The following is a 23,442-nucleotide window of genomic DNA, read 5'->3' as shown; positions in this document are numbered from 1 at the left end:
AAGTGCAAAGCAGCATTACCTCCTATAATTAACGTGAAACCAGCTCTAATGGTTGGTAATTCATGGATGGTGGTAATGGTGATTCATCTCCTGCAATTATGCTGTCTGGCAGTGACCAGTGCCAGGTTCTTCAGATGAGAGATTTTGACATTAGAGACTTAGATCTCACTCTGCCTGAGGATATCACATCCACAGCTACCTGTGTAAAAAGATTTCTGATACAGGGATGCTGCACTGTGGCAAGGACAGACATAGCAAATTCTAGTCATTGAAATTTAACACGTTCAGGAAAGGAAGAGAACGCACATTTTTGAGGGTTGCAAACTATTATGACGTCTTGTAATGAGCTGCAGTGGATTCTTCCTCATTTTGGCTTTCATGTTAAGCTTGGTTGTGTTGCAAAGGGAATTCTTCCTCTCAAGTAGAACTTTTGAACTTGGGGGTCAGAAAATGTGTTCATAATGGTCTCCTGTCCTGGAAAATCTGACAAGTGTTTTTAATTCTGTCAGCTTGGGCTTGGTTTATGCTCTGAAGCAGCAGCGATGGATATCCCCTCTATAGCTGTGAATATGCTAAGTAGCTGCATTTTTAATTGCTTTTAAGTATAACACTGTCTTCCAAGTCTACAGAATGGGAACAGATTGCTCCAAAAGTTAATGTTATAAAAAAAATCTAACAGAATAAATTTTCTGTTATATAGGTAAATCAATTTTAAGTACTTTGTTTGAGGAATTCTAATGTGTCTATGTAAAAAAATGTACCTACTGCACATACTGTATTGATTATATTGCCTTACACACAAATCAGAGGTAGCTGCAAATGGAAGGAGGTAAAATGTGTGTTATAAGTTATATTATAGAATATAATTCAGCAAGTGAAAGAAAAAGCAGAAATGAAAACATTTAAACAGTAGAAGTCAAGAAGTTGAAGACTGTGAAGCAATAAATAACAGAAGCAATAAATAACATCTCACATAAGAAAGAAAAATATATCAAAATAAAGAAAAATATATCAAACCAGAAAAACCTTCAAGGAAACACAGGCTGGAGGGCATGAAGTGTACAGTGATAAGCTCTCTGTGGCATGTTCTGATATTGTTCTTTAGTTGCTGAAAATATGGATCAGTGGTTTTTATTCTCAAGTAGTATTTTATATCTCTTTCTCAGGAAATATTCCTCAAAGATATATATGTATTAGGGAATATTTTTGAAACTGAACATCCTCTGTGTTTACTGATTATTTCATTTAGAGTAATGGTAAAATCTTGAATTCTGTGCGTAGTTTTACTTGGCATCCTCTCCAGTAAATTCATTGTGGCCACAGGTAATGGACTTCAGGCTTTGAATCAAATTCATTAACATAAATACCACATCTTTTAAAAGAGCAAAAGTATATTCCTGGTGAGTGTTATGTAATTATTGATGAATTAATCAAGTGGAAAATGAGAATTTCTGCTTAAGGATCATTGAATGCTAGTTTCACTAAGCCTTCTGACCGCTGACCCACAGACTATTTTACTCCATTCAGTATTCTCCCAGTGGACTGGATGTGGAGAGGAAAAAAATATGTGGATCTGCTGTCACACAGAGGCAAGAGAACGTGGAAAGACAGGGACACTGTTTCATGCAGGATTGTCCAGAGCATCAGCACATGTCTGATTTACTCTCTGCAATAAGTGCATTTCATGATGCAGTAAACTCTGAGAAGAATGAATTCATGCTGTCTTTTTGATATATCTTTAGCATACAGGACACTGGTATTACTATGGTACTACGTATTTTGCAATATCCAAAGCAACTGAAAATTAGAAAAAATTCCAGATTGCTTTCCTGGTTTTGTTTTTTTTTTGTTTCAAATCAAATATAAGACTGTACAAGGAAACAATGATCAAATAAAGGCTTGCTACTGGGTACCGAGTTACCTTTTACATTGTACTGTTTTTCTTTAATTCTACTATGTGTAATCATTTTTCACTCTGTTTTATAAAAATCTGTGTATCTTTATTTCTTATCACAAATATAAGAACATCTAAATGCTGTTGAGGTGTCACGAGGTGATTGTCACTGTTTAGTTATTCCCACTATTAAATTTTGGATAATTTTTCCCTGCAGTGCATATTATTTTAATCACAATTATTAATTGAATATCTATGCTGCTTTGAGAATAATGTCTAAAAATATGCATGTTTATATGGGCCCTGTAGAAAAGCCCAGCAAGGTAAGTCATTGTAGATGCAATTCAGAAGGTCCTAATTTACAGTGAAACAAAACAGTGAACCCTACTTTTGGAGCAGTACTTTATAAGGTAAATAATATTCTATAAATTATTTAGTAAATGACAGTATCTCTGCTTGAGTATCTCTGCTTCATGGATGCAAGCCATATATAGTTATGCACTAAAAAAAGAAATTTTAAAGGGGGTTTCATTGGAAGTACAGTGTAAGCGAACAGAATGACCTTTTCTCTTTTCTCTCCTCTGTGGTTAGCCGATTGTATAGCAAATTACAACAATCAGCTGGACAACAAGCAGACAAACCTGATGTTGCCTGAGTCAACTGTGTATGGGGACGTGGACCTCAGCAACAAAATGAATGAGATGAAAACCTTCAATAGTCCAAATCTAAAGGACGGAAGATTTGTCAGCCAGCCTGGGCAGCCCACTCCTTATGCCACCACTCAACTCATCCAGTCAAATATCAGCAATAATGTTAACAATGGCAGCGGGGACACGAATGAGAAACACTGGAAACCCTCTGTTCAGCAAAAGCAAGAGGTTCCACCCATACAGTACAACATTATGGAGCAAAACAAATTAAACAAAGGTGAAGAGCTTTTAGCTTGTTTCTCCTCTTTAGGCATCAGAGGAGCTTTGACCTTCTGGTGCTGGGAGTCTGAAGCTTTCAGGTTCAGCAATTACAGGCTTCTGTGGTGCTTTTAGACTTCTGCCTCTTTAGATTTAGAAATCCGCAGCTAGCAGTGTCAGAAAGTTAATTAGCACCACAATAACCTTCAGATATTGAATTTATTGAAAAAAATAACAAGCTGTATCTTTAGAGAAGAGTTAAATAAAATACATTTCCTATGGATATGAGATTAATTTAAATTTAATAGTAGTTAAGGGATTGGTTAGGACAGAGGCCAGATATTTTATTCATAAGCCAGATGCATGGTAGTCACATTATATTCTACCTTAAATTTTAAATAGGTCAACCCACTCTTCCCAGTCGTGGATGGAGACTAATTAAATCTACATGTTCATGTAAACGAATGAAATTTTGCATATCAAACTCTGCAAAATTGTATTATGTTGTACACTGGGGACACAAATGGAGTGATCCAATTCGTTTTAGACGTGTTCCTAGCAAGCCTTCAATTCCTGTATTGAGAGGCAATGCTACCGCACACAGGTTTGGAAACTAAATTCCTATGTTACCCTGACTGAAGTCTGTGGATCCAGAAGCTAAAAATAAATTGATTTCAGTGTTAACGGGAAACATCAGAATGGGCTTTTGTGTCCTCGAGGGCATGTTTCTTTAATACACTGTGTGGGAGTTGGACGAAATAGGTATGTGATTTCTTGCTAGCTCTCCAGGCTACCATGCAACCTTTTCTAATAACCTGATTTGCAAAACAGTATCCCTAGGAACTGGACCCATTCTAACTTGGAACTTTTTACATGGATTGTTGTAGCTCAAGTGATGGCATAGTGATAAGTGATCCAGTAAAAAGAAAACTTTCCTTACAGGAATGTTGGTTTCTCTACCGGACCCATCTACTCACAGAGGAGTCCAATGGGCAATATAAAACATGACACCTTCCCTTGACATAAATGTGCCAAAAGAAAATTCAGGGGTTTTGGCTCCTTGCTAGAGGGTGAAAGCTGTATTTTTTGTAATTGTTTTCTTTCGTGAACTGTGTATTACGTATCTGCTTGGGAATTAAAACACGTTTGGTTTTTATGCGCTGGGAGACACTGCATCTTTCAAACTGTGTATATTACAGCTGCATATTCTCTAGCATATTGTAGTGTGGAAAGGCCCCCTTAAAGCATTGTCTGCTGACAGTCCTATATACATGTTTCAGAGTGCTGATTTACTGTTTATCCTCTGTGTAAACATATGTGGTATGTAGGGCTTCAGCATGGTCTGTGGAATGCAACTAGGCTGAGAAACTATTACAGAATACACTCTGGTGTGGAATTTATCATTTTGCTCTTTTTCCCATGCTTGCATTGTCACAAACATTTCTGCAGCAGATGGGGACAGAATTCTTAGTTTTGTTTATTTTTGTTTTGATTTGCTTTTTTATGTGTCAATATTCTGATCTTGGTTTTCTCATTTCCTAAGTCAAAGCCATCTTGCTGCTGATTATACCTATAGCTTTTGTGATGGGAAATAACTGTTTTGATGAGTTACATGCGGTGCTTCATTGTCACTATTTTGTGTCCAGTGGTTCTGTTTGTGACACAGTTTTATTTGCTGTATGAAGAGTAACTCAGCTCCTTTCTGTTCTCTGTAAATTACAGTTCCTTTTTAGCGTGAGAGTATTGTTGTGCCAGATGAGTATTTTACTTATGATAAATTTTTGCAGATCTGGTTGCCAAATCTAGATTTTTAAAGTACTATATATGTATCAAGTGCTTTGGAACTGGAGAAGAAAGTTACAGTTATAGCCATTAGCAGAAAAAGGCCCTGCCTGTAGAACCTGCATGATCCAGTGTAAATAGAAATCTTCTTGGAGTCAACAGGCCTGAAACAAAGATCTCTTCTGTTGCAAACCAAATTCAGTGGAGCTGCATTGTTGCTCCAGCAGATCGTTCAGCCTTGTCATACAGAGCTGGCTCCTGTGTGGGTTTGTCACCTTTGAAATACGAAAAGTAGATACCACAGTCCATTGGTTGCCCTGCATGCATAAATTAGGCAGAGACCATGGAAAATCAATCAAGGTGACAGTGTACTTGTATACAAAATGTTCACACAGGTCATGTGTGTGTATATATATGTATATCCATTGAAACTTAATTGTTGCAGAGGCTTTGTGAAAACTGTGCATAGGATTTCATTTTACTCCATTTTAGCCATGGAGCTACTAAGTTCCCATGATTTTCCTTAAGCTTACAATTAGAGACAAATTAAAAATAAAACACGATCGTAGGATGATTTTGCTTACTAAAAAAAATGAATTTATTTCTTACTATTTTCAGGAGATCTTGTGTTCTAAAGCAGGTACATAGATGTGTTTCTGAAGGGTAGCATTAATTATACTATTAAACTTGCAGATTATCGAGTAAATGACAACATTGCTCCAACTATTCCCTACAACCAGTCATACGACCAGAATACAGGTGGATCCTACAACAGCTCAGACAGAGGCAGTAGTACATCTGGTGAGTATCTACAGTGTTTTCCAAACCTTAGGCTTTGTGGTATTTGGTCACTGTAGCCTTGGTTAGCACTGTCTGCTAGATTAGAGAAGGAATGATGAGGAGGAACCCACTGACAGGAGAACAGCACAAAAACTGGCCCAAAAGGTTCTTGTATTTCTGTTGCATCCTCATGATTGCTTAGTGTCATCTAAATGTCAGTTAAGTAATTGATGGTCCAGAATTGTGAAAGTCATGAAATCAAATAGAGGTTGGATTTCCTAATGTTAATACCCTACTTGTTAATGTTATGGTCTCCAGGTGGGCAAGTCATAGAAATTTCTTTTCAAATGCCACAAAAAAAAAAAAAGACTGTTTGGGGTCTACTCACTCAAGACAACCTTATTCATGAACAGACTCAAGATACCAGAGCATTTCAGTGATACCTAACAGAACTGCTTTAAGAAATTCTTAATTTTATAAATTAAACCCATGCATTTTTTTGAGCAAAAAAAATTCTATATATTTCAGTCACTCTATGTCAGAATTATTCTTGTACATCATTCAGATGTAGGCAGTAGATAATGAAAGTTAAATTTTGTTTCTTATTGTTACCTCCTGTACAAACTATCTAAAAATCCTTTGTGAAAATGTTGAAACAAAACAGCTTTTTGTGCTGGAGAATGCTGACCTGGGCACTGAAATTGTACTCTGTGCTTTGGAACCACAGATTATGGTTTAATTCAAAAGTTACTCTTTATCACTGTTCACTTTCAGGTTTGATTTCTAGTAGAGCTATATGAAATATTCAGAGCTAAACCAGAAACTATGCATGGGCTTGGTTTGGGGCTTTACTGTAAGTCTGAGACTGTGTTTATTTACATCAAACCAATTATAGGGTGAGTTATGGTCACAGTCACTTCTGCCCTGGATTCTACATCTGCTAATCAAGACAGGGACTTTTCACATTCTGTTCTGCTGTTGCCTTTGATAGTCCAGTTCCCTCAGTCCTAACCTGTGCTCTGTCTTGACCGATTCTGACTGAGGAACAGCAGAGACATAAATACGCTGATGAGCCTGCTGTGCCTCTGGATGACCTGAATTCCCAGTGGCTGGGGTGAGATAAGCACTGCTCCCAGTTCTTCCAGCTGCTCAGGGGTGTTGTTCTGGGAGACAGCCTTTTGCCTGTTCCCAGGTCTGCAACATCTGGATGTCATGCTGAGCCAGTGCTCAGTGACGTTAAGACCTGAAATTCAGCGTGGAGCATCTCAAGGGTATGAACCCATGCAAATTAAAAATGAGAAGGTGGTATTCTCCATGCTGATGCCTATTAGGGTTATTTAGAAGTCTGACAATTTATAGTCCCGTACCAAGGACTCCAGCAGAAATGAAGCAAGGTGACCAGAGTAATAAATCAGTTGTGCTGAACCCAATATATATCATGGTGCTTAGGGTAGAGAATGCAGATGATGGTCGCCTTGGGATAGTTAGGGTCTTGCTTAATGTACTGAGATACCAGAAAAATAATTGTACATACCCAAAACATGTCTCTTACTGTCTGTAAGAGTGGAAAATGTGAGACAGCAGAAGTGAGAAAAACAGGCTTCCTAAATCTCACTGCAACATATTTAATCATGTGCATAAGGCTTAACTGTGGGAATATAAAATCATGCTTCAGTTTAGGAGAGAAATGTGAAGGATTCTAAAACGTGCTCAAAAATAGTCTCTTTATCTACAATAAAGGAGTAACATTAACAAAGGAGAATTAAAATATGTACTAAGGAACAGTGGTTGAGTCAGTTCTCATCACAACCGTGTCCAAACTTAAAATTCGAGACCACCTGAATAATTGGTCTATTCAAAGTTATTTGAACTGTTAAAACTGTGTTGTTTTATTATGAGCTGTAATTTTCCAGTAATAGTAGTTGAAAACATTTGTGAAATACTTAATCAATCTTTCTTTTGGTTTTTCTTCTGTTATTTTAGTTCTTCCAGCAATTATTTTCAACTGCACCTGCCATTTAGACTAAAAGTAGTAATTTCATTGTGCCTAAAATGTTTCAGTGGACAAGTACAAATTACATATATTCAGTGACTTAATGCAACAGTGGAACTTTAATAATCATATCTGTATAATATTATATATTAGATTCTGGCAATTAAATAGTATAAAGGCACTTTAGAAAATATGTCTACAGCTCATTTGTTTTAGATGATAATCTATAATGTAATTAATAAAAGTAGGAAACTCACTCTTAATGACATTGCTTGTAAAATTAATTTACAGTTTTATCGCATTTTGACTATTTATTGACAATTAAAGTTTTGTATCCTATGTGGTTTTTTCCATACTATGTAAGAAGTTTCTGGTTAAATTCAACCATTTAAAATGTAGACTAGTTCTGCAAAAAAGCAACAAGTAGAAATTGGTGTAAAAAGCAGGAGTGGAAATTTGCTCCAAACTCAGCACAAGAGTAAATTCCCAGAGAATACAAGAGCATCTGGGAGGGGCTAGAGTTATTTTGTTTCTCATAGGCAGTGCTGAGGAGAGAGTTAAAAGCATTACAAGTGTGTGCTGCTTTTTATTCGCAGGGAGTCAAGGGCACAAGAAGGGTGCTCGGACCCCAAAGGCCCCCAAGCAGGCCGGGATGAACTGGGCAGACCTTCTTCCACCCCCTCCAGCACATCCACCCCCCCATAGCAATAGTGAAGATTACAGCCTTTCAGTGGATGAAAGGTAAGAAAGATGAAGACATCAACCGTTTCTCAACTTTAATCACTGGTTAATTGAACTGTAATTTGCCCTACAAGCTGGCAGTGAGACCTTCCTCCAGCACCATTCTGGTGCTGCTCATGTAGCTGTAGTGTGGCTATTTAGAGAGCACTTACTGACAGTGGTGTACATCCACTCAATGCATCCTTACTAAGCTATTTTCAAGAGCACGCAGAACAATGATTTGTTTCTGGGCTATTTATACATGTAACAAGATATGCTAATTCCACAGTACAAATTTAAGTCCTTATTTTCTTAAAAAATTAATTTTAGCTATGACCAAGAAATTCCTTGTCCTGTCCCACCCGCAAGGATGTACCTGCAGCAGGATGAGCTAGAGGAAGAGGAAGAAGATGAGCGAGGTCCTACTCCACCTGTCCGAGGAGCAGCCTCCTCTCCAGCCGCTGTCTCCTATAGCCACCAGTCAACTGCCACTCTCACCCCCTCTCCCCAGGAAGAACTCCAGCCCATGTTGCAGGACTGTCAGGAGGAGCTGGGACACACACAACACCAACCTGACCGGAGGTGTGTGAACGCAAATGTAGCAAGAGGGATGTGATGAGAGCCATCCTAGCCCCGCTGAAAATTCCTGTTGAATTCAGTGAGGCCAAGATTTTCCCCTAGATATTTATTCTGTGGATATTTAACTTCTAATCCAGGATGCTAGAACTATTTTAAACTAAGAAATAGGTAATTAAGTTGCTTTATTATCATACCAGGGAAAGAAATGCCGTATATCACTTTAGGGTGCGTACGGTGCTGACATAAGTTAAATTCACAGTCATCAGGATATTAAAGTGGTATCGTTAACACAGCTTACCATATAATTACAGTTCCATTGTTTCCAATAGATTTACTGCATTATTACCATAAAATAGCATGCATTATTTCACAGTAACTGTGCAATTAACTTGTCACCAATATGTATGAATATATATAAATATATAATTTATATAACCTATAGATTTTCCTCCTCTCATAAATCCTAATACAGGAAATTACGGCTTGCAAAATTTTCTTAACATTTCCATCTACCCTTATTTAAAGGAGTGACCGACATTAATAAAGATAGATATTTGTTGCGGGGAAATTTTGTTTCTTCTCTGAGTTGCTTTTAGTACAAACTATTTTGCATATACACTCTCACAGCTTCTCTTCTATAAAACAGTGAATTTTGAATGAGGCTTTTTATGTACGATGCTTACTTGTCTTGCTTTATTTAAAGAAGGCATAGCATTTCTGTCCCAAATTATGTCTCTTTTATTATTTTTTTCCTCCAGTGGTTTGCACACATTGTTTGTTATGACAAATATATAAACTTACCTGCAATATTCTAGCTATAATTTCTATTTTTAGTGAAATCCAGGCCTATTATGATGAAATTAATTTTGATCTTACAGAGTAGACTGTAGAACTTTGGTTTTATTAATACAGCTTACTGGACATTTATGGATGTATTTTCCAGAATGTCTATGTTCCAGAATGTTAGTTCACATCTATGTTTCCCATTTTTTAAGTAAGCAGTAGTTATAGGCCCTTTTTTGAAAGGGCCTATATCTGCTTTTACTTTTGCTCTCCACTTCTACTTGATCTGCCTTGGTTTGTTTTCTTTACTCTTTGTGTTAGCACTCCTTGTACTGTGTATTTTTCCTCTATCTTCCTGAGTCTTTAAAATCACTCTTTTATTAGATCACTAATAATATTTTCCTGTAATTTCCATTGGCCTTGATATGTTGGTCCACAGAAGCGTTAAATTTGCCTTTTCTGTCTTTTTTCAAACATCATTTCTTTTCTTCTTGCTGCATCCATCTCATCAGTTTTAAAATATTCATATTATTCTATTTATTTGATTTGTAAGGCTTGGCTGACTGCCTGTTCCATCTAATGGCATTGATATGACCCATGGCTTCTGTGTAGGAGTTGGGTGTACTGTGCTCAACGGCTGTAGCCCATTCTGGAAGGGGCAGTTCCATTTTGAACATGGTGTGACAGTACTTTGGAATTAAGAATAGGTTACAAGTGGTGTCTCTCTGTATTAATTTCAGGAGTTTTGTAAATGGTGGTTTTGTACTGAAAATAATGTCTAACATACTGTTTGTCATACCTTTCATGAGCTTTACTTGTAGTTCTGCTGAATATTTTCTCAATTCCTGATCAGAACCAAGCACCTAGAACAGGATTCTGGTAGTGATGGTGTACTGTAATATTTCTCTGTCTGGTCAGCTTGGTAGAAATATAGCAAACTGAAACAGAAATCCATGCTCTAGAAGAGTCAACAAGGAGAGAAAAAACTCTAAAGATTTAGTGGTATAGCAGATGCTATCAATGTTAAAGAGAGAGCTGAGATAGGACAGTGTTCCTGTGAAAGTGAGAACCACTGCATCAAAGTGGAATAAGTATTGTTAATTCCATATGCCCATGAAGCAGCTGCTCTCAATTGGCCTGTCCTCAAAGATTGGCAGCCAAGCTATATTTTCAAGAACCCTAATGTATTTTGTAAACAGGTGCCTGTCCTCTAGTACTAAAACCTGGAGAATCGGAAACCTTGCAAATATATCACAGGGACAATTGCCACAAGAGCTTTAAATTAAGGCAGTAAAACTTTGTTGGGCAAGGTCTCTAGTCAAAGTAGGTAGAGATTCCCAGGCATCAACAGCTTCTGGGATTTGGGAGTGGGGAAGTGGTGTTATTAAATGATTATTGGATATATATCTGTAAGTGACCTGTTCTTTATTCTGTCCAGTACTTAATACAGCAAGTGAAAAACAGTGGCTAGATGATGTAGTCCAGGGAGGTTCCAACTTGCTCTTGCCTTCCAAAATTAATATGTATTCCTACTTATTAATTTTTTTTTAAATTACATGTCACACATGCAAAAAAATATTATTTTATGAGAGTCATCATTTCTCAATGAGATAATAAGACTGACAAAGGAAAGTTACTGTGGAAATTTTCAAATTTTACTGCAGGCTGCAGTAAAAATTCCTGGTGAGCAAAGCTAACAGGACAACCATTATTGCAGAAAGTATGTTTTCCTGTCAGAGAAATGGCAGTTAAAGATCATGTCTGTGGCCCAGTGAAGAACTAATGACCATGTTGCTATCTGGGACTTCTGAGTGAAGTATTAACTAAACTTGAACATAGATCTAATGATATCTAATACTTTGCCTCTTTAAGCTGGACACACCATTACTGACAAATTAAGATCAAAATAAATTAACCTATACCTCTGCATGCATTTTGGTATCCCTAACATCAAGAACTAACATTACAGTAGAGAATTCTTTTTTTTATTTTATCACCTAGACCAACTGAAAAAATAATGAAATAGCAATCTCTCTTTTCATATCCTTCTGAATCACTGGGGTGGGTGGAGGGAAGACAACTTTTACAGAGCAATTTGTTTGGATAGATGCATTTCTTGATGTCAATTGTTTTAGCTTATAGAGATATACAGACATTTCTTTTGCTCATACTCTCAAGGGTGCACAAGTAATTTTTTTAATGGTCACATGATCTGTAACCACCTCTTTGCCTAGTTGTACTACCTTAGGGAAATTGAACAGCTTAATGCAAAATAAGCTCATTTTCATTAAAGTTAGTGATAAAGGAGCCATATTCAGATGTCTTTGTGACATAACTGTCAATTCTGATTTACAGCAAAAATAAGAACTAAAAAGCAAACAGTACTGAACCTTCCAGATATAAATTCTGGTGATTTAAAAAGGCAGGTCAAGCTTGCTGGGAAATAAAAGAAGTGTTTTCATCAGCCTCCTATTTCCTCTGACTGTGTTAAGTGGCTTCAATTCTTCCCTTGTATTTTTGTGCAGACGTCAACCTGTGAGTCCTCCACCCCCTCCAAGGCCCATCTCCCCACCACATACCTATGGATACATCTCAGGGCCCTTGGTCTCTGACATGGATACCGACGCACCGGAGGAGGAGGAGGATGAGGCCGATATAGAGGTTGCCAAGATGCAGAACAGGAGGCTCCTTTTGCGCGGCCTCGAGCAGACCCCTGCCTCCAGCGTTGGGGATTTGGAGAGCTCTGTGACAGGGTCCATGATCAATGGCTGGGGTTCAGCCTCTGAAGAAGACAACATCTCGAGCGGGCGGTCCAGCGTCAGCTCCTCCGACGGATCGTTTTTTACCGATGCAGATTTTGCACAGGCTGTGGCAGCAGCTGCGGAATACGCTGGTCTGAAAGTAGCCAGGCGTCAAATGCAGGATGCAGCAGGAGGTGAGTTTGATGGGAGGAGGGAAAAAAGTGGCCATTGTGAGTTGAATCTACCCACGGACGCTTTCTGCATTCCTGTTCTTAGAATGTTCAGAAATTCAGGTGTGGAGGCTGTGCCTTAACACTTGTGAAACAGTTCAAATAAATTGCTGTCCTACATTGTTTTTCATAAGTAGCTCCTAATCTTTTGGTCTCATTGATTACTGACAAACCTCAACCCTGCTGGTGGATTTGCACCCAGGACTGAATGAGGGGAAAAAAAAAAACAACAGAAAAAGGCTCACAGAATTCTATCATGTCCTAGTACAAGGCTCCCAGTGTTTTCAGTCACTCTTCATGAGATTTAATCCCTCTGTACTGAAATGTCCAATAAAGAGTAAACCTATTTTTTCAAATCCCCTGGATTTGAAAAAAAAATAATGTTTTTCTTTTGAGGAATCCTGTTCAGCCTCTTACTGCTGTGTTATTGGGACAAGCTGGCTTTCTGTTGGTTTCATAATTTGACAGATGTTATGAGTTGCAGTTTGGATTATAGATCATGCATGTGCAGCAAGGCCTTATGCATATGTTTTTTCCTTTCTCCTGAATCACCATTGAACATATGAAATACGATATTTGAAATACAATATACTGGGTACTGGTAGCACTGGATATATACAGGTAATCAGTAACCTGACTAGACCAAATGGATATTGTTATAGTTCAGCTAAGAAATGAGAATACAGCAGGCTGGGATACAAGTTTCATATTTTGACAACCAGTCCTATTAAACTGCCAGACCTGGAGAAGACGTACTCTGTCACAAGGGTGTCCACTCTTGACTCCACAGATTTTCAGCCTTCCTCCCATTTCTGATATCCTCTACCAGTTAACAGTCCTTTGTTCCATTTCAACACAGCTGTTCATCATGAAGAGTGAGAGGGGAGGTAATTTAGTAATTCTAGACGAAATCCTGGCCGATTGAAGTAGGTAGCAAAACTCCCATTCATAGCCACATGGCCAGGATTTTATCCATTCTGTACACATAAGTTCATATAAATATGTGTGTTTACATGTGTGTAGGTTTATGTATTTACTAAAGGTCTTTTTATACCCAGTTTCTAATAATTTTGCAACAGTTGAGTTCATGTTATATAATGATTTCTATATACTGATATTACCTCTGCCTCACTACACATCCTAAAGATGTGACACTCCTTATCTGCAAATAAGCTGTGATGAAATCCAGTCCTACAGTTCCTGATAATTCACTCAAGGTGGCAGAGGGGGCTTCTGTACCTGAGACCTGCTGGTGACTTGCTCTGCTTTATGGCACCTGTGAACTCATGTGGCCCAAGCTAGGGGAGGTGAAACCTGTCTGGAAAGGGAAACATTTTGCTGTTTTCAGAAAGTTGCAGGGTGGGAATGCTGCTTGTGCTTGCCTGCCAATGGAGTTCATGCTCCTGGGGCAGGAGCTACCAGCTACTAAGCAGCTGGATAATTTCTGTGCAACTAAGCCAGCCTGCCTACTAATAGCAAATGTTCTGATTTAGTTACAGATCACTCTAAAACTGGATGAATTTTACTATTGTTCCAGCAGTGTCTTTTTAGGTTTTGTATAACTTAGTCATTCTGCTGTTAAAAAAAGTGAATGGTCTTAGATAAGGAAAATAATACTGTTCTGTAACAATTTCCAGGCCGTAGACATTTCCATGCATCACACTGTCCTAGACCCACCAGCCCTGTATCTACCGACAGCAACATGAGTGCTGTTGTAATACAGAAGGTCCGACCTGCCAAAAAGCAAAAACACCAGCCAGGACATCTGCGCAGAGAAGTCTACACAGATGGTGAGTCCACTGAAACGGTTGAAAACGTCAGTGAACCTTTCTAAATATCCATTCAGCCCGTGTGTGTGAAATTTTTCCGCAGAGATAGCATTATGTTTCAGAATCCAGTGATTTGTGTTTCCTGTTGCTAAACACGCTGAGCAGATTAATCATTTTAAATGCCAGAGTTCCTTAATACCGAACATTGATGCTTCCACTCCAGAGCCTTGCACCTGTTTTCTATAGTGTCCTAATCGGCTAATTACCGTCATTATTTAAGAGCCCAGATAGCATAAATAGTACAGTCATTGAGAATAATGTGTGGTTAGGATTAAAATCTTCATTCACGTGACCGACTATTAAAACCTTCAGAATTTGTCTTTTCCTGAAAAAACAGTTCACCATCCCAGTGGTGGACAACACAAATCAATGAATTCTAATCCTGACCACGGCGTTGTTGCAAGCGGTTACTTTGTGAGTAAAAGCAAATCTAATCATCTTCTCTCGTGCCTTCACACACAATATCAGCTCTTGCTGAAAAGGTAGTGCTTGTATTCTCTTGGGGGTGTAGGAGGATAATGCAAACATTGTGATGTTTTCTAGAGAGAGCCTTTAATGAAAATGCCTCAGGTGGTGCAGCTTTTATTAAAGCACTACCTTCCAGTTTTATAAAACAACCCGCGGGCTTTGTTGGAAATTCACGTTAAGATAAATTCTCCAAGACTTAACTCATCTTGTCAAGTTTGCTGAATTTGCTAAGAGGGGAGGGTGGGGGGGTAGGGAAAAGAAAGGCATCGCTCCCCCACCTCCTCTGCAACAACAATCTGATTAGGACTTTCATTACCAGTCTGAAATTTTTCAAAGAGGGGCATCATTTGCCATTATCATATGAAAGCCTAATATTATAGATCCTTATCCAGGGTTACAAGAAGGGAGTTTTGAACCACTTCTCCCTGTGATTCCTGCCACTTGATGAAAAAATTTAATACAAAGCTCAAAGCACAATGAGCAGAAGTAATTTAGCAATGAGTGGTTGTCCATGCTATTATCTGTACTTTATTCTGAGTATTTTCTCTCAGTAGCATCTATCTGGTATTAGGCTGCATTAAATACTGGCATGACACAGTGCACCTGGGCCTCTTGGCTTCTGCCCAGGCCCCTTCTGTCAGTGAAACTGAGCTGTTGGAATATTATCTGATTTCGAGAGGTTGTTACAGTGGTTTTGTGCGTGTTTGCTTCTGTGAAAGGACAGCACAAGGTGTAAATCCCAAAACTGTACCAGAAACGTTATGTTTATGAGACTCTTGTAATGGCGTTTCACAAGATTTTATTGATGTTTTATCAGCTTTTATCCTTTTGAAGAGAATGCTCTTAGCTAAATAATTGGCAGAGCATCAAACCTCAATACTAACACAACAGCTAGGACATCAGAAATAAAATCTGGACAGGAGTTTTATGTGGCCATTTGCTTCTAACACAGGGATAAATAAGAGGTGGGTCTTATTTGATGATGGGTTTTTGTAAAAGTAGTTATACAGAGCTAAGTCATAGAGCATCATCATTAGATGTTGCAATAGATTTGACAATCATGATCAATATTTGTTTTGTGTTATGTAGCACCTGCTTACTTCAGCATATTTTCTAATTAGGAAAGAATTTCCACTAACCTCTTTAGAGTGCAATACAGTGTGGTCATTCAGGGAATAGCAAATTATGGCTTTAATTTCTGCAGATCCAATAAAACCCAGTTCAAAGGTTGAAGGGCTTGTTTGGATTTGATTTTTTTTTAATTATTTTTTCCCCCTCAGTCTATTTACATAGGCCTATTTGGAACCTTACTGTAGATTCTAACCATTCATTTTAATAGCCACATCTAGTATTATTGTGTCATGTTAGAATTAGCTACAAAATAACATTTACTAATTGTTTTCCTTAAGTGGAGAAAACCATGATGGATGCATGAATGAAACATTTAAGCACCATTGACCTTTCCCAGATATACTTAGGTTTTTCCATTGGCTTATTGTCACAATATTATTTATCATCTTTATAAAGGAGTGCCTGATAGAACGATTTTTTATTTCCTCATAGTGGGTGAACATACATGTGTTTTTAGTAGAGGCAAAAAAAGCAGATATTCTGAATTCAAGAATTTGTTGGTTGCTAGAAGCATTCCATAACTACTAAAAGGAGAAAAATACATTGTTTCATTACTTTCTCAGCCTTTAAGATGGAATTTACTTTCACACATAAAGAATCTTCTGCTGTTCCCAAATTACCTGAATTAGTATTTGCCAGAAGTTTCATGAAATACCAGTGTCATGAAGAATTTAAATGATTAGTTGACAGAAAGGGTATATAAATAAATGTTTGTATGAATGATTGAAAATGCCAAGAGTATTATCAGCAGCAATATATGTAAGTCTTAAAAAATTCTTTGGTTTTTTTTTTCTTTGTACAGCAAGATTTGTGAAAGAGATTGGTATTTCTGAAGGTGTGTTTGTTACTAATGTACCAGTAAAAGGTCTACTATAGTAGAGGACAGTGGTCTCTGATCTATTCTGCATTGTACAAGTAGTAACAGTTTTGTATTTTCTGTGAGCATTAGTTCAAATCACAGAAAGTTAACTACTTTATGTGAAACAGGATTTCAGCTCAGCTGTTTTGTTCCTTGACAGTCATCCAGACACTGAAATGTTCTTCATATTTGTTGCAAAACATCTTTGCTCAGTAGGTGGTGAGGATTAAAATGTATGAATTTTTAATTGTTCTTCCTCTGGCCTTTTAAGAGAGCTTACTAAGAGAGCATTGCATGAACCAACTAGCAGACGGATCCTCCTTCTCAACCTTGTCTGACCTACTTACATATTTAATTTAAGAAACCAAACTTTAAAAGAATACATTTGTCTTTTCTAAATATATATATATAAAAGTCTCTTCTGAAGTGTCTTGAATTGATTTATCAGTAGTTACAAGCCTTCAGAATTGTAAGCATTTAGATAAAAAGGATAAAAGTACTTTGCCATTGTTTCAGTTCATTGGGTCTTTCAATAGAAATTATGCCATTGACAGTTCACATGAGATTTTAAATCTTGATTTATTTTTTTTTTTAAATCTCTAAGTGACAAAAAATACTAAACATTTTCACAACTGACTGGTCGAGACTATGACTGAGTTATTTAGCTGTGTTACCAATGACATGACGTGAGGGCAGCTGAATTTCTCACAAAAGGCAATTGAACATCTGCCAGATATTCCTCGAATTTTCATTTGGAAATGTTAAGCCATTATCCGTGCCAACACCATTTGTACTTTTGTCTCCCTCTGCCTATGCAGTACAAAAAAACCTGTACAAAAAACAATTCAGCAAGGTAGAAAATAAGTAGGAATGCATTTCTTACCTCTGCTAAAAATCAGCTTGTTATTGAATGATAATAATTTTCAGATACTTGCCCTTTTCTCAGTCCTTACTTCTGGGTCCATTGTGAAATATTTGATATCTTGTAAATACTGATTTTGATACTGAGGGAGGTTTTCTGGAATGAAAACCATTTTGCTAATTACGTAAATGTAGATTAAAAAAAAAAGGCAATAACCCATTGCTTTTATGCATCATATTGGGTTTTGCTGTATCTATTTGTTCATCTGATTATTGTGTACAATCTGAGCCATGCTTCTTGAAAGACAAAGCATGAAAATAGCTTCAGTACATGAATAATAGTAGCTCAGATTAAGATGTGTCTAGGCATCTTAAATGGTCTTAAAGCTTTTTGTAAGTCAGGAGCAATATTCAGTTTTGCATGCCTGCACAAACACGCATTAGAAAAAATTCACTTTGTACCTTATAGAATCATAGAATGTCCTAGGTTGGAAGGGACCTTAAAGATCATCCAGTTCTAACCCCTCTGCTGTGGGCAGGGACACCTTCCACTAGGTCAGGTTGCTCAGAGCCCCATCCAGCCTGACCTTGAGCACATCCATGGATTTTCTCCAATATTGCATCAAATCTGTAACTCTGCTCTTTTCTTCAGGGTATGACTGTGGAGATCTGCAGCCTGATAAGAGTTTAAAAGAGAGAGTTGCCTAATAAGGCTTCATTTGTCACTACTTACAATTCGTCTTTTTGTGCTTCTTTGTGGTTTTTCCACTTTAGTGTCAAACTAATTTAGCAGATTATTTTTCCTCTGCTTATCCCATGGTTCCTGTATATGTTCTCATTTAGAAAATTATCATCACTCCTTTCAAAAGACATATCTGGAAGGTTTCTCCTGTAGACTCTGCTATGAAATGGCATCCATTAATTGTTTGAGTTACATGGGAAGCAGTACAAGTAATACATGACATGAATTAAACATGTGAGCACAGCTGACCTTTAACAAATACTTCTGAGTTCTTGATATTGGTTTGATGTTGCTTTGTGATTTACTTTTTATTCCTTACAATGGAAGCTTCCATTTTGCTTTTAATAAGGAGTGTGCCAGTTTGTACTCGAGGAGGCAGATTGAATCTGGATTTTCTCTGTGATCTGAGCTGTTAAAATAAATACCACAGGGGTGTAATGGTGTTGACCTCTGAAAAGGGTTTTTTTTTTCCTCTGTAAAGGATTCTTCTCAGCGAGAAGTACTGTGTTATAATGAAGATTTTTATAGTTTCCCTGCAGGTTGCAAAAACGTTCTCAAAAGAGAATATCACTTTTCTTTAGTTATTGCTGTACCATAGAGCTGCTGCCGGTTTATGAAACTTTTTATATCGATGCATCTTTCCTTTCCATAGTCAAGATTTAACACCACTTTGTTCATTGCCCTGTGCAGCTGGATAGAATTCTTGAATAAAGTAGTTTGTTCCAAGTTGTGTTTTATAGGCTACAGGAAAGATGCTGTTCCTTCTCTTTGGTATTCAGCCAGTGCCCTGCCGTGCCACACTTGTTGGACACTGACTCCAGGGGTGGCTGAAAAGGCTGATGTTAAGTACCTACACTCCCTTTACATCAGCAGGCTCAGCAGAATGGCTCTTCAGTGCACTGGTAACTTTATAACAGAGACAGTGAATGGGGCATGTGAGACCCAGGACATTGCGTGAACAGCTGTGGTTCCAGAAGCCTACACTTCTGGGTTTGAGTGTCTTCATCCACTTCTGAATCAGTGTATCCTCTTCTGAGACAAGGAGTATTGTGAGAGCAAAGTTTTCCTCAGAAAGGAAAACATTGTTTGAATCTCCACAGCCTGATACAGACTTTATCTTATTTTTTAAATCTTGTCCAAATTCTGTAATTGCTACAAGTCTGGAGCTGACATGGCCTTATGCACTGGGCTTTCAAGGAACATATTACACACTATTCTGAGGTCTCAGTCAGGCTTCACACAAATTTTAGCATAGTTGTTGAATTGTAGAGGGTTATGTACTTCTCCGGACCAACACTTTTTGCGGCAGGTATTGATACTTAAGATCTCATGGACCTCTCCATGCACCCTTGGGATCCAGAAATCCAAATTTGCATCTGCGGGACTGGGCAGCCCAGTGAAAGTGGTTTGGTTTGCTCTTTGGTGGCAGGACCTCACAGGGCTCTTTTAGGAGAGGTAGTCTGAGTGCTACTCCAATGGCTGGAATTACAAAGTTACGTTGCTAAGGTTGTGTACTGAGCAGAGGTTACCTCTGTAAACCATGTCTAAGCAGTTATGGATAACAAAAGAATGCAACATAACCAATTCTGTGCTTTCCTGCCAAAATATATTGTATTTCATATCTTACTGAGTCAGAAGTTGGGTCTCCATTTCAGTTTTAGTTTCCTCAGATAAACAAGTCCAGCCCATTGCCCAGAGATCTGCCTTTTTATATTGCAGTCTATAATCTATATATTTCCCATTCCATAAATGAAATTATTTTCATAGAATCATAAAATACCCTGAGTTGGAAGGGACCCACAAGGATCATCTGAATTGATATGTATATGTTAGATACCTATTTTTTCTTGTTCAGGAGTACTACCTTTATTTTTGGCCCAATTTAGTTAAATTTCGGTTGAAAAATTCTCTTGAATAGACTGAGAATTAGCTGTATATATAGTGATGGTGTCTGAAAAACACAGCTGCTCCAAGATTTTTCTGGAAGTAGAAAGAATGAATGCATGGTATTATAAAATGCTGAAGTTACGTTTTTTAATAGTGCCATTATTGTCTTTTTTAACAATCTCACTTGAGAATATTAACCTCAGAAATGTCTATGTCATCTCACCTTTTTTAACCAGTTCTCTTATATCCATGTGAATTGTTCCTACAGCTTTGTTGTGAACTGCTTTTGTGTTGTAGCTTCCTTGCTTGACTTCTATATTTTTTCTTCGCATTTTATATTCCACAGAGCACTGTTGAATCCTGATAAACAATTGCACATTCTAGTTTTATGTCTTAATGCAGGAATAGAGAAATACAACAAAGTAAAATATATGCATGCTTTATAAATAGTATTTTAAAATATTCAGAATTTTAGAACCCCTTAAGGTGTGCTAATTTAAGAAACTAAATTCTAAAGTCCTGTGTGTCTTTTCTTTTTTTTTTTTTTTGTTCTTCCTGAGAGCTTATTACTTCATTGGCTGACTGTATTATTTTTTTTTTAACATCTCATGACATACCCACAGGCATCAAGGACATATATGTTAGTTTAACCTATTATTTTGAAAGAAAAATTCAATAATTAATATATAATTATATATAAATATCCTTATGTATGTCAGTAGTGGATCTGATATACATTCTTAGACCCCAGCTAGCTTGCTTTAATGCTCACTACACCGAAGATCTTGAGCAATTATAGCACAAGCTGCTGTGCTCTTTAATAGACTTAGCAAAAATGATAAATATCAGCGATATCATGTTAGTATCCTTAATTCTGTGTTGATATTCATAACTAACATGTTAATATTCATGTGCTTAAAGTTTATTGCAGTTTTTGGTAAGTGATTTTTAAGAAAATATCGTGATTTGAAAAGGCAGTGAGAGGTCTTACTTTGTGTTTTCAGAGGTTAAGCTTCAGAAGAGCAGTTTGAACAGTAACATAACATTTTTTAGAGTGGAGAGAGGAGGGCAGAGGGAGGGCTGAAAGTAAACAGGGCATCTGTTTCTTCAGTTCAAGTTAAATATTATGTCTTAATTTTGCTGGTGTACGATGTCATCATAATCATTATTCTCTTTCCACTCTGCAGACTTGCCACCTCCTCCTGTGCCACCTCCGGCTATAAAATCACCGACGGCCCAGTCCAAATCCCAGCTGGAGGTGCGGCCGGTCATGCTGCCAAAACTTGCTTCCATAGAGGCGAGGACAGACAGGTCTGCGGAAAGGAAAGGAGCCAGCTACAAGGGGAGGGACGGGATGGACGGGAGGCAGCACTCGGACGTGCGGACGAACTCGGGGGAGCGGAGGGAACCCCAGGAACAGCAGAGCGACGGGAAACTGCGAGGAAACAAAGCACCAAAACGAGACGGCACACCAGCAAAAACTCATCTTCTTCAAGGTTGTTTTGCCTGCCCTGGGTTTGCTGAAGTATTAGGTGCTGATCACAGGGAACAGGCCAGCTCTTCTCAGGCTGCTGAAGTGAAGTTAGGTCTGCTGAATTGCCACCATTTTATTGTGATTACACAGTGTTAATTTAGGTCACACCGCAGGTTCTTGTTAGGGTAAGATGGAAATACAAGCTTAGGAAAAGCAGATTTTCTATCTTACTGTCCTTAGACCCATCATGTATTAAAGCTAATGCTTAGGAAGCCCAAACAGAAATATTCCTTGAGAGTTGTAAGGATCAGTGTCCTTGCTCCTACCTATACATTTATAGTCTAGTTATATTTAATCTGTCTGATTATTATCTGATTTATAAGGGAACTGCATAAAGTCAGATAGAGATCTGTAAGGCAGATACTTAACTTTTCTACTGAAGAATCCTTGGCCCGTTTTGCCTATTTGCAAAGGAGAAAAGGGCCAGAATAATACCTGGTCCTGCTTAAAGCATAAGAAAACCCTAATAGTCAAGCATTAATTTTAGAATTTATAACTGACATGGCATTGTATGAGTTAGATGTAGTCAAAGTAATCTCTTGTATATGGAATTTGGCAAGATTACTAATTAATGGAACATGATTAATGGGACTTGCCAAGTGTTCACTAAGACTTTCAACACAGATTGATACAAATGCCTGGTCCTTGCTACCTGCAGGTATCCATGGGTAATATCAGGGGTGATTGGGTAGTAAGTTGGTTCAATGGACACATGAGTAAGAGTTTGGTTACGGTGAATTGCTATAGAGAAAAGTTATTAGAAGGTTACCATAGAGGATGATGCTGAAATTTTGAAATATGACCACTAACTGTGGTTCAAATTCAGTCCAGAAAATGCAGGTTCCAGTATTTATATGGAATGAGTTCCTTGTATCATACATATATTGTCATTTCCTCCTACTCAGTCATATGGAAAATATACTACAAGGAGTGTTTTTTTTCATTTTCCTGTAGAACATAGAGCAAGGATCCTAAATTGAAATGAAGTGGACAGTAATCATGAATTAATTTTTCTGTGGAGAATGTTACCGTGTAAATACTATAAATTTCCTCAAGAAAGCTTCTATAATGCTGTTATGGAAACAGTGTATTTCATATTCCTTTCAGGCATCACTTTAAACCTCCTGGGAATCATAAAAAATAAAATAGATCAACTGCATGCAGAAATTTTAGGTTCACGGTATCGCTGGGCTTGTAACCATAACAATGTATGCATTTAATTATACAGAGGACATCCTGCCATATTCTAGACCAACGTTTCCAACATCAAATAATCCTAGAGATCCCAGCTCCTCCAGCTCTATGTCGTCAAGAGGATCAGGAGGCAGACAGAGGGCAGATCAAGTAAATCTAGCCCGAAGGAATGTTGCGGAAATGCAAGTACTGGGAGCGTATGAACAAGGAGAAGAGGAAGAAGAAGAAGAGATGGAGGTAACTGCGGTTGTAATGCTGAAGATGACAGAAAAAGGCTATTTTCTGTGTTTAGACAGATGCCAAGAAAAAACACTTTTGAACCAGAAATATTTCTGTTCAGAAAAATTTATCTGTCTATTAAAGTTATGCCCAACTCAAGAAAATAAACTTTAAGAATGTGTCAAAACCATAAAAACCAAATAATATATATAGCACAATATATTTGTCAACACACTAAAACTTATGGAATAGAACTTGCAGAAATACATTATTTTAAAGTGCACTTTACCTTATCCAGATTCTTTTGA

General features: G+C 37.7%; 1 protein-coding gene across 5 annotated transcripts in view; it reads left to right on the top strand.

Moving 5' to 3' along the window:
• The window catches only part of ROBO1 (roundabout guidance receptor 1), a 706,479-nt gene that overhangs the window by 681,197 nt on the left and 1,840 nt on the right, over positions 1–23,442 (top strand). For 4 of the 5 annotated variants that reach the window (XM_051781122.1, XM_051781120.1, XM_051781119.1 and 1 more), the window contains 8 exons: positions 2,486–2,821; positions 5,278–5,385; positions 7,954–8,098; positions 8,408–8,659; positions 11,965–12,374; positions 14,048–14,200; positions 21,375–21,683; positions 22,950–23,152. In XM_051781122.1, the coding sequence (XP_051637082.1) occupies positions 2,486–2,821; positions 5,278–5,385; positions 7,954–8,098; positions 8,408–8,659; positions 11,965–12,374; positions 14,048–14,200; positions 21,375–21,683; positions 22,950–23,152 (1,916 nt within the window). The remainder of the gene's footprint in view (positions 1–2,485; positions 2,822–5,277; positions 5,386–7,953; positions 8,099–8,407; positions 8,660–11,964; positions 12,375–14,047; positions 14,201–21,374; positions 21,684–22,949; positions 23,153–23,442) is intronic. The other variant, XM_051781121.1, reaches the window with a different exon arrangement.

This window comes from Manacus candei, unplaced genomic scaffold (assembly GCF_025592945.1).
Source record: "Manacus candei isolate 608988 ecotype Guabito, Panama unplaced genomic scaffold, ASM2559294v1 h1tg000014l, whole genome shotgun sequence".
Classification (NCBI taxonomy): Eukaryota; Metazoa; Chordata; class Aves; order Passeriformes; family Pipridae; genus Manacus; species Manacus candei.
Note: the sequence above shows the minus strand (reverse complement) of the source record. Positions and strands in the feature narration are given on the sequence as shown.